This window comes from Lactuca virosa, chromosome 3, assembly GCF_052849685.1.
Source record: "Lactuca virosa cultivar CGN04683 chromosome 3, Lactuca_virosa_CGN04683_v6, whole genome shotgun sequence".
NCBI lineage: Eukaryota > Viridiplantae > Streptophyta > Magnoliopsida > Asterales > Asteraceae > Lactuca > Lactuca virosa.
Window position 1 is genome coordinate 112263395 of NC_136428.1, and position 11988 is coordinate 112275382.

Consider the following 11988-nt stretch of genomic DNA (forward strand, 5'->3'; position numbering starts at 1 on the left):
TATAAATGGAGCGGATCGGTGATGATCCATACCTGACCCTTTTAATAAAAGGGTTAGCGGGTATGGGTCGTTAGCGGATAAACGGATCAAAAACTATGCTCCAAACCCATATAATTGTTAAGGGTTTGGATCGGATCAGGGTTAAAACCCGCTCCATTGCCAGGCCTACTTCCAAGTCTTTAACCATCACATATTAGGCCCTTGTGGCCATGGAGGTTCGCCTGCAATGACTCCAGGGCATGAGGCAAAGCCTCATGTTTGCAGCGGAGGATTAGTCGGTGCGCGAAAGCTGGCCCGGAAACCCTCGTTAGGGAAGTTCCCTTTCCAAAAAAAAACCATCACATATTAGGGGCTTGGGAGTCAATTAGTAAACATGAAAGGGTGAAAATGAGAATTTTAGTAGAAAACATTTGTAAAAGGTTTTGGAATCAAACGTCTTTACGCCATCTTTTCCCTCTAACCTCGTGGACTCGCACACTTACGCACAGTAAGCTCATCAGCCACCATTGGAGGAAATCTACACGTTCTCTCTGAGGTGACTGATTCTTCGATTCATCTTTAATCTCCTGTTTCAGTCTGTTTTATGTATTTAGATATTAGATTTCAGTTAGGAAATTGATTCGCCCCTAATAAAGGATTAGGGTTTATGCTCGATATGCTCCTCTATCCTGAATCAAATGATTGTTGTTTGCTCAAATTGTAAAAAAAAACAACATGCTTTTTATCGATTTGATGTGTAAGTAGTTATGTACGGCTGTGATCTTGTTTACTTGAAGGATCTAAATTCAATTGTATCACTAGGCATCTTAAATACAACATTAGCTTCCATTAAGAATTTCATAGAATCACTTCTTGTCTAATGCTTGTTTGATCTAGGATTATTGATGATAATAATGAGAGAAATTACAGATACATTACATAGTTGGGGCTCATAAATCATTCACTCCTTTAGTGTGGGACAAATTTGAACGTCAAAACTCATCTGATTTGAATCAAAGGGGACAAGATTGCAAGCTATTAACAATTTAACATAACATATGTTCTTGTCACAAACAGGATTTTCAAGTGATCATTTCTCACAAGAAACAATAGTTCATCTCTGCAACTACAGTAAAACTCCTTTGAATGGCATTAGTTGTAATTTGTGGTCAACCATGTAGTGGAAAGTCAAAAGCCGCCCTTTCCCTATCTGAAGCCCTAAACAACACAGAATTCAAACCAACACTCAAAATCATCAACGAAACTTCCTTCCATCTCAATCGAAACCAAACCTATGCAGAAATGACATCAGAAAAGAACTTAAGAGGAGTCCTTAGATCAGAAGTAGACAGATCTTTATCAAAAGACAACATCATCATAGTAGATTCCCTAAACAGCATAAAAGGTTACAGATATGAGCTATGGTGTTTAGCACGTGCTGCAGGAATCAGACATTGTGTTCTTTTCTGTGATGTGGAAGAAAGTCAATGTAGAATCTGGAATCAAGAACGAAGGAAGAACAATGAACCTTCATATGATGATCATATATTTGAAGATTTAGTAAGAAGATTTGAAACACCCGATAGAAGAAACAGATGGGATTCACCTTTATTCGAATTATACCCATTTAAAGATGAAATAAGTAAAAATTCCCAAGTGATTTTAGAACTTGTGGATTATATAACAAAAAGAGTTGACTCAAAGACTAAAGATGTAAAGATTTTGCAACCCACAATAGCGACACAAAGTGTGAGATTTTCAGAGGCGAATTCTTTGTATGAGATGGATAGAGCTACACAGGAGGTGATTGGTGCGATTGTGGCGGCTCAGTCGGCGGCCATGGGTGCTTCGGCGGGTGGGGTTGGTGTTGGACCGGATTTGCCGGTTGTTAATGTTTCACGGGCGGTTGGGTTGCCGGAGTTGAGGCGGTTGAGGAAGACTTTTATAAAGTTGACTGGTCAGTCGAGTTTAAGTGGGCCACCACCTCCTTCGGATGCTGAAAGTGCAAAGAGAATGTTTATTGATTACTTGAATAGAGAATTTGGAAGTGGATGAAGACCGGCTTTTTCGTAATTCCATAAGTTTTGTATGTTATATTTTGCAAAAAACCCTTTGAGTGATTGACTTCTTGAATATTATAACTTAGCGTTTATTTACTATAAGGGATCCATTTGTTAGTAAGACAGGACATGACATAACATGTTGGCTTTGTACTGTGTTTAGGATGGATGGGTTGGATTAGGACTTTTTTTTTTACTTGATGAGTTTTATGTGTTAATTTGGACAGTTGTACATGGGTGTTTCTTTTTTACTTAGTCCAATGCCTTAATGGGTTATGCAAAAAAAAAGATGTCTTAATGTAATAAGACATCGACTGTGTACTTATTTTTCATTCTTTTATTCCCCATCCAGATTATCTCATGTTAAAACTGACGACTATTGTTAAAAGTGATGAATAATAAGGGTCAAATGATTATTCAGTCTCATTCAGACAGTTTACCAGCTTAGAAAAAAAAAGTCTGATTTGGACAAATAAGAATACAAGTTTAGTCACTGTATAGTCACTCTATATACAGAATTTAACTATGTAACTATTGTTGCGATTGGGATTCTTTGGACTTGCATTGTATAATAGGAATACATGATTGTCTATGGTACAAGTGTAATGCATGTATGTACAACTACATCTAAAATGTGGGTGGGTACATACATGTCAATTTATAAAGCCTCATGTCACCACGCACAAGCTTTATTGTGGTAAAATGAGTAGTTGGCATATGCTATTTTGGTCATCACATTGCTATGATGACTTCAATTTATGTGAAAGATACTTGAACATTACCTTCATGATGATCTAAACAGAAGTTTCATCTTTTTGGAAATGTTTTCTTCTCTTTTTTCTGAGGTTTTTTTTTTTGAAGGAAAGAAAAAAGTTCATGTCAAACAATATGTATACATATAAGGAAAACGTGTGACCGGTTATTTGGAATGGAAAATACTTGTTTGGATCATGTGGACTTTTAGTGTGTGGTTTGTCCTATGAAAATTACAACCTAATGTCTGAATATATTATTTTGATGAAGAATTCATTTATTTGCCTTATCCTTCTGCCCTCTCTACTCTTTCCTGTTTATTTCTCTTCTTTGTACAAACCACAATGATAGCTCATGTTGAAGACTTGTAGGTACATTATTGTTGGTGTGGAAGGAGAAGCTGGTGAAGTTTTCAGAATATGGTGATGAGGTGGAGGGAGATGGCCTGAAAAGTGTACCCCACTGCCGGTACACTTCCACCGGTGGTAAATTGGAGTTTTATTTCCATTGTGTTTGTTGATTGGTCACTTGCAAACTTAAGTTTTTTTTTTTTATAGGTAAAAAATTTATCATACCCCTATAATAGGTAAAGATTATTAAGAAAAAGAAATGTTTACATGATGCCTATGTGGCACACCTTTTTCATAGGTAAAAATTTTACCATACCTTTTTCATAGATAAAAATTTTACCACACCTTTTAGTCTTATTTAAAACTTTTTATTCAAATATTTGCTATTTTTAGTTTTTTACACAGAAGATACTTAATAGTTAATACTCCACTTTGCTCTATAAAGTCATAAACCAAGTGTTTTGTCTATGTGTGTCCAAATATAGTTCAAAGTCACTCATTGGTTTCACAAACTTCCAAAAATGTCTCAAACGTTGCTGAAGTGTGTAAAAATAGGACACTAAAGTAGGATGAATGACTTTTTTTTACCTTTGGACATTCATAGTAATAGATGATATGATTAATATTCAAAGGTAAATTCCAATTTTCTTTTAATAAAGTCGTTAACACTTAGGGGTGTGTTTGGTTTGACGTATTTAGATGGAATAGAAGGAATTTGGAATTAAATTCTAGCCTTTATTTTAGGTATTTAGATGAGAGGTGATATTTTTATTTATGTTTTTTTTATCCATTTAAAAACAAAGTGTTTTGACTTCTATATATTTACCGTAATTCTCTCTTTTCGATCATAAGAAGGTTATAAAAGTTAAACATCTTGTTTTTTAAAGGACGAATAAAAAAACATATGTAGAAATAACGTCTTTCATCATAAAAACATTCCCTGTATTTAAGGTTTTAAAGAGGGTTAATGATATTGTAACTCACTGAACTTCATCTTTTGGCTTGATTTGGTCACTAAAGTCTTATTTTTTCACATCTAGTCATTAAAGTTGTAATTTTGTGTTAAATCGAGGCTTAACCCCACTTCTAAGCGGTTTCTAAGCTCATCGCTTTAATGGCCTAAGTGACAGGGAGATAGACACGCCTCAACTCCATGTGTCTTCTTTAAAAAAACGTTGAAATTTAAAACTTTTTTCTAATTTGTATATATGGTAATTTATCGATGGAAGATTGAGCATGTATTAATGTATCAATGCTTGAAATTTATTCCAAGTCCTCATTACAAATTGTTGAAATATTCTAGTGAAAAATCACATACCAGCACCAAACATCATTGACTTTGAAGAACATATTCAAGATGCCAAGAACAACCACCGCCATCCATCTTCCACCACAAGGGTCAATGAAGTTGTTTGGAATGTTTTGATAAACATATTTGTAACACCCGTTCTAGGTATGAGTTAATTTCTAAATGTTAAACTTTCGTCTTTGGGTGGCCTCGGCGTGGTGGAGCATCACCACGACATGACAGTATTTTTATGATCGTGGGAATTAAATGACCCGCCACTGCGTGGCCATAGGTGTCACGGCGTGGCAACTGTTTTGGGGAAAAACCCTAATTCGTGGGCTTTGGGCCCTATTTAAAGGACATTATGGCTAGGGTTTCGTGATCATTCAGCCTCCATCGCCCTCTCAAGCTCAGAAACCCTAACCCTAACCTTCATTACAATTATGAACTCATTTTGGTGTTTTTTGTGATCCTTGAAGGAGAATGATGCCTTTGGTGTGGTGATTTACCTTGCAAGCATCATCTACATCTTCGAGCATATATTCTGGACCTTTGTAACGCCCGTAGATCCGGGCTAGTCAATTTAGAGATAATAGGGGTCGAAAAGACCTTTCGACAAAAGATTATTTAGAATAAATAATCTTAACCAAGTTGTAGAATATGTCTCAAGGGTTTCGTACATATAAAGAACGCCGAAATCCGAGTTATAACGAAGAAGTTATGGCTCGTCGAAGTTTTACGGCAAAACCGGCACGGCATCGGGAGACGTAAATAGTGAATTTACGATAGAAGACTTTTTAGCCTTAGTGATCTAAACAAAAGTTGTAGTATACGTTAAACCGAGAACATACAAAAAAAGAACGCCCAAATCTGACTTCGTATGAGGAAGTTATGAATTTTCTAAGATTTGGCATAACAGTGCAAGACCTGAAACTCGAATTTTAGTTCGAGCGGTTTTTGGATTACGCGACCTAAATGAGAGTTGAAGATCTCATTAATAGGAACTCAACGGTAAAAAGACAGAAGAAAATGGAGTCTGTATGAAGGAGTTACGAATTTTTCGCGTTCATTTAACAGTCTAATCTCCTCCTACTGTTAAATTTAAGATCGGTCGAGAATTAGCCAACGGAGTCAAAATGAAAGTTTTAGATCTTGTTTTTACCTACGCATGGATATAAAGAACGTCGAAAACGGAGCTTGTATGCGAAAGTTACGGGGTCTAGAAGTCGGCAGTGTGTTGTGCGAAATCGGGTGACGTGGCTGAATATGGGCCAAGGCTTTCTCCCCAAGAAAAGCCATCAGGTGATGACACATGGCACTGACTTGGCGAGTCAGTGACCCAACTCGGCGAGTCCATCAGGAATTCAGCCTATAAATAGAGGTGTCGGGCATTGCCATTTCCTCACACCTCAAGCCTCTTCTTTCTCTCTCTATACTCTCTCTCTCTAAGCCTCCCTAACCCCCCCTAAAGTCTAGGTAAACCCCCTAGCACCCGAAGGAATCCCCGAGGCTCCCGAAGACCCGAGAAAAGAGCCTTTCGGCTCGGGAACGCTGCTCCAGTGAAGGCCGGTTTTTGAGAAAACCCGCTGTAAGTGAGCTACGTCTAACCTATCTTTAGTATAGTTTATGTTTCAATTGTTATTAGGAACTTATAATGAGTATTTGGGCTATTATTATGAGTTATATAAGTGTCGTTATAATATCTTTTTAACCACTCGCGGTACGGGGAATCTGGTTTAAAGGGCCGCATAGGGTTGTTGGATTTCAGAAGTGCTATATGCCAAAATGGTCCTGCCCTCCGGTGTTTTATGTCTGACCCCTGTCTGTACATAGTGGGTGAAGAGTATTGTTTAACGCTTATATAATAGTAATAATAGTTAGACTATTAATTAGTCGCGGTTAACGTTAGACTAAACTCTAGTGGTAATGATACTAGGTTTTGTCCGAGGGAAATTGTTTTAAGAGTAACGAAGTGCTGTCCGAGTGCCGAGTCACCACCATATCAGGTGAGTGCATAGTTACTTTCATCTTACACATAGATATGAATTATTTTATATAAACTACGTGTTATGTGTGCATATTACCTGTATACTTGCTATCTATGCTGGATGAACGATTTTATACAAGTTTTATATGATTTGAACTGTATATGTATTTATATCTACATAATATGTTGGGTAAAACATGGGTAGATGAAATATGAGTTGGACGATAAGTTGAGAGGTAATATAGACCATGAGATAAGGGTGAGAGGTGAAATAGACCATGAGGTGAGGGTGAGAGGTGGACGATGTGAGAAGCCTTTTACCCAAATGCTGGCCCCGTCATCTAGCAGAGTATAGATGACAACCACAGACTATTCTAGACAGTCCAGTGGAACACTAGCAGGCTCGCAACCTGTAGGTGTTGTGAACGATGTGTTCACCGGTGTACTCTAAAAACTCATTGACCTGTATTGCGAGTGGACTCTCGAAAACGATACTGTCAATAAACGAGATAACCCTGACAGATGCGCCTAAAGGACTCTACCGGCAGAAGCGCCTAATAGAGAACCTCATAACCCCGGCAGATGCGCCTAAAGGACTATACCGGCAGATGCGCCCCATAAAGAATGTCACAATTTTGGCAGCTGCACCTAAGTGATAATATTAGTAGCTGTGCTTGACAGATGTATCATTAGCAACGATGGATTTCGTGCCTATTCCTTAGGATAATCCTTAGGAATGAATGAACGATGAATAGCTGCTTCTTAGGGTGAATCCTTAAGAGTAAATAAGATAATGGGGATGGGTAGTTGGGTTGATTGATTGTTTGATGATTAAACATAATGATTATATTATTGTGGGTTGAAAACCCTATGTACTCACCAGGTTTCCCAACCTGACCCACTCAAGCTTATTTATATCACAGGTGTCGATATGAAGATACTTTACACTGAGAGATTTAAAAGAGATGTAGATCACTAGTGTAAATAAATGTAAGTTCTGTTTATGCTTATGTTTCTGTATTGACAATGACATCCCAAGGTTTTAAAAGGAATAAAAATACATTTCTTCGGAAATGGTTTGATAATGTATTTATCATGTTTTTCTGGGAACAAATTCCACAACATTTTTATTAAAAGAGGAACTCTGATTTTTATAAAGCATAAACATAATCGGTATTTTCTGGCCGTGAAAATGGGGATGTCACAACCTTAGTGAGTGTCCAAGATCCAACCTTTTCCTTGCTAAGTTTCTAGATCTTTAGATTTTGTCCTTTTTTTTTTAAATGGAACTTCCCTAACGAGGGTTTCCGGGCCAGCTTTCGCGCACCGATTAATCCCCCGCTGCAAACATGAGGCTTTGTCTCATGCCCTGGAGTCACTGCAGGTGAACCTCCATGGCTACAAGGTTTGAGTGGTGCCAAGATTTGAACATGGGTCAATAGGTTATCCACCATATCTCCCAAATGTCTTACCAAGTCACCACAACCCAAGTCACCATATCTTTAGATTTTGCCCCTTTTCTTCATGTCTTGATGGGTTTGAGTGGTAAGATCTCATAAAGTTTGCAACTTTATGAATCCCCATGCCATTTTGAGTATTTGGTGCTATGGATCTGAAGTAGGAATGAGTTTTGGTGTCATGCATGGATTTTTGGTCATTAACCCTTGTTTTTACCTAATAGGAGTCCAAGACATGCATTAGATATGCATGTATGAAAAACACGAATTTTTATGTTAGTAATGGTGCTAGGAACCCTCCTAGAATTGTTAGTCAAGAGACCTTCAAGATTAAGTGCTTAATGATTAAGCCATGTTGTGGTTTTTCCTTTTTTAGACCTATGAGTTGAGATCTTTATCTCTTGGAGAGTCTTAAGGGATAAAGTTGGAAAATTTATCCATTTAGAACATAAAATGGACCAGATCTGAGCTTTGGAACCTTTAGAATCAAAGAAAACGACTTAACCCATTAAACTGTTAGGAACCCAATGCCCACGGTGTGGCCTTAGATCGCTACGACGTGGCGAATGGACAAAATTCGTCTATTTTGTCATTTCGTTGCCACGACATGGCAACCGGCTGAAGGTTGACCTTTGACTTTGACCAAGTTTGACTTTTGGTCATTTGGGGTAATTTGAATAGTAGATTGAGGCTTGGTACCTGTTTGTTATATAGTTGACCAGTAGAGTTGGTCATTAGAGCACTGATTAGTTCAGTTATCTTCTAGACTTTGAGATGAGTCTTCCTCGTTTTACTCGTGGTTCGAAAGCACCAATTTCGGTCCACTAGGTTATGTATCTTGGTATATAGGATGTTGTTATGCTGGTTATATATTAGAATGGTAGATCTGTATGATTACCTATATTCACTAGCGATATGTTAGACTGGTAGATTTGTATAATTACTTGTACTTGCTGATTATTAGTTATCATTGCATATGTCGAATTGTTATTGTTTTGTTAGGTTGAGGTGGTCATGCTTTATGCTGAAGGTCAAGATACCCGGGAGGTCCAGTTAATATTTTAGCCCCAAGGGAGTGGTCCAGGTTATGTTGTAGGCTCGGGAACGGTCCAGCTAGTAGCTGAAGGCTCGGTGGCATTCCAGCCTTGTGTTGTAGCCATGGTTGTGTGCATTGTATATATGTTGTTGTGTGGGGTTTTTTGGAGGAAACTCACCAAGCTTTGGCTTACAGTTATGGATTTCAATGTTTCAGGTACTTCAGATGATCGGGGGAAGGCGAAGGCTTGATCGTACACATCAACCTATGGTTTTTTATGATTTTGAGAGATGTTTTGGATACTCTGATTTGTTATGCTATTTTGGAAAAAAAAAATGGTTGATTGTTACATGGTTTTTATAAAAATAACTTTAAAAATAAAATAAAAAATTCACTATGGTTTTTGGGATGTTACAAGTGTTGGATTAGTGTCTAAGCCCATAACTATTTTGGTATGTACTTGACCCGATTGCGAGCATGGTCCTTTTGGGTTGCCTTCACCAAAGCAACTTGATAGGATGATTTATGGAGAAAGAGATTAATTATGATTTATTAATATAATATGAATAATATATTAAGAGAGAAATCATATTATTTAATTAATAATAATCAAGAATTAATCAGAATTAATTTTGTGGCTAAAAGACATTAATTAAATAAAGGGGGCTAGAATTTTCAATTGTGTGATAGTTGGATATTGGGCTAATGGACTCCATAGAGGATGGAGTGGACGAAATCTATGGGGAAACCCATTAGAATTCGTCCAAGGCCTCTAAAGGAGGAGTCCATGGGCTGCTTAGGGCTTAAGCAGTCAGATTAGGGTTTACTAGTTCAAAACCCTAATAGCCTCACATATTTAAGGACCCCTAGGGCACCAAAAACGTGGCTAACTGATTCCTTAGGGTTTCTAGACGTTTTTGGTGTCTTCTCTCTCCTCCTTCTTCATCCTTATTGCTTATGGTGTTTGTAACTCCATTAGAGGTGTGACACTTGTGACACTAAGCTTCCATAATCCAATTACAAGAAGGAATTGAGATTGTTATTGCTACATAACAATCAAGGTAATATCTAAACCCTTATTCATATGTTATTTGATTATCACATGCTAGATCTAGGGTTTATAGCTTTGGATGATTATTGCATGTTCATTAGACAAACTAGATCAAAAGCTTTAGGGTTTGCATGTACACCATAGGAATGTTGTAGTGCTTAAAACCCATCAGTGGTATCAAAGCTTAGGCTGTTTGTTTGATATATTTGACCTAGTAGTTTTGAAAAGTTTCAATTTACACCCCTTAGGTTTTATAGTTTAAATTTGAACTTTAAAAGTTTTAGTTTTGAAATTAAAATAGTTAAACCCTAACATTGGAATTTAAAATTTTTGATTAAAAGTTTAATTTTGAAATATTTAAATTCTAAACCCTAATGTTTTGAAATGTTTCAAAACTTGCCCTCAAGTTTTGGAATTTAAATTTTGATTAAAAGTTTAATTTTTTGAAATTTTAAATTCTAAAACCCTAGTTTTGAAAAAGTTCAAATTACATCCTTATGGTTTTATTAATTTAATTAAAAGTATAATTAAAAGAGCGTTAATGAATCCATAATGACATGGTTTATGTTTAATTAAAAGGTATAATTTTTTAAATTAACCCACATAGTATTTTAAAAGTATAAAATACACCCTTATACTATATATAACATTAAAAGTCTAATATTATATATATGTATAACTTAAACTGCTAGTCTTACCGTTAGTAGGCCTCATTCACGAAGCCGGTCTATAAGGGGGTATAAGGTTATGGCCTATAAAATGGTCGTTTAATGGGTGTCCACTCTCACCCACCGTTTCCTTGATTGGTGGAGGGTCGTTAGCCAAACGGGTAGGATAGGGCAAACCCTCTCCTCATTAAAAGTATAATGAATAAAGTAACTAAATGTTTTTTTTCAAAATTCCCAATCTTAGTTACTTTAGGAAAAGTGAAATCGATGCAATTCCATGGAATTACACTTTGTACCCTTGTCGAGACAATTAGTGGAGCGTGTGTGGTTAACAGGCACACTAAGTTGGGTTTGGCATTGGTAGCGAAGGATGACTCGATGTTTGTCATAGATCGATGGAGCGTGTGTGGTTAACCGGCACGTCGATTAGGTGACTGTAACATTGAGGGCACCACGTACATTCGCATGGTTATTCACACCTTATTTGTGATCCTCGGCATCCCAGTCACAAATGAAGGGCATAATCGAGATTAAACATAACATTGAAAAGTTCAATGAATCTCAAAAGATCTAGGAGTTTCAATTCATTTAGAACTTAAACCTTGAATTTTCGTTTTTCATGGTGGAAGTTGGTAAATCGTCATTTACCTACCTTCAAATGTTCTGTGAGTTGGATTATGGCATCCCTCTTCCAATTTGTAGGATATTGTGTTGGATCCTAGCCTTGATATTTCATTTGGGTGTTATATCAAGGATTCTTATCAACTAACTTGAATTTCTCCCGTTTTGTAGATGTCAAAATCTAACAACTATGGTCTTCCTGAATCCTTTGGAAAAGGTTTTCCACGTGAAGATGATGTTCCACGATTGTATTGTGGAAATGGAAATCATGCTTCATTTCCTCTACCTCCTCCAATAATTCTCCCTGACCCACGTGTTCAAAGATTTGAAAAGTTCAAAGTCACTCAAGCCCTATTGGCAAAAAGACATAAAGATGGAAAGTCTGTGTGTGCACACATCTTAAAGATGATGTCACACATTAACAGGTTAAGGATGTTGGTGTCGATGTCTCAAGGAAGTTGGTTGTTGACTTGGTTTTTCAATCATTTCTCGAATCATATGGTAAGTTCGTTAGAGAGTACTATATGATGGACCACGACATGACCCTTATTGATTTGACTTATTTGCTTATTGCTGCTGAATCAGAAATGATTTGGCGCACTGGTCAGCAAATTTGTCTGGTAAATCAATATTCCAACCCTCTATGGGCAATGGTAACATTGGAAGTCCAGAAAAGTTTTCTCTACGCAAGAGAAAGGCTGAGTCTGAGATAGTCCCGTGTACCGTTCCATAAGAATC

The 11988-nt window shown here is 37.0% G+C and overlaps 1 protein-coding gene across 1 annotated transcript; it reads left to right on the plus strand.

The window, feature by feature from the left end:
* Positions 1-408: 408 nt before the first annotated feature.
* LOC145166391 (protein KTI12 homolog) lies at positions 409-2257 on the plus strand. Its single transcript, XM_079085353.1, has 2 exons — positions 409-535; positions 1057-2257. Exon 2 carries the CDS (start codon positions 1126-1128, stop codon positions 2032-2034), a length of 909 nt encoding a protein of 302 aa, XP_078941479.1. The 5' UTR covers positions 409-535; positions 1057-1125; the 3' UTR covers positions 2035-2257.
* Positions 2258-11988: the final 9731 nt, after the last annotated feature.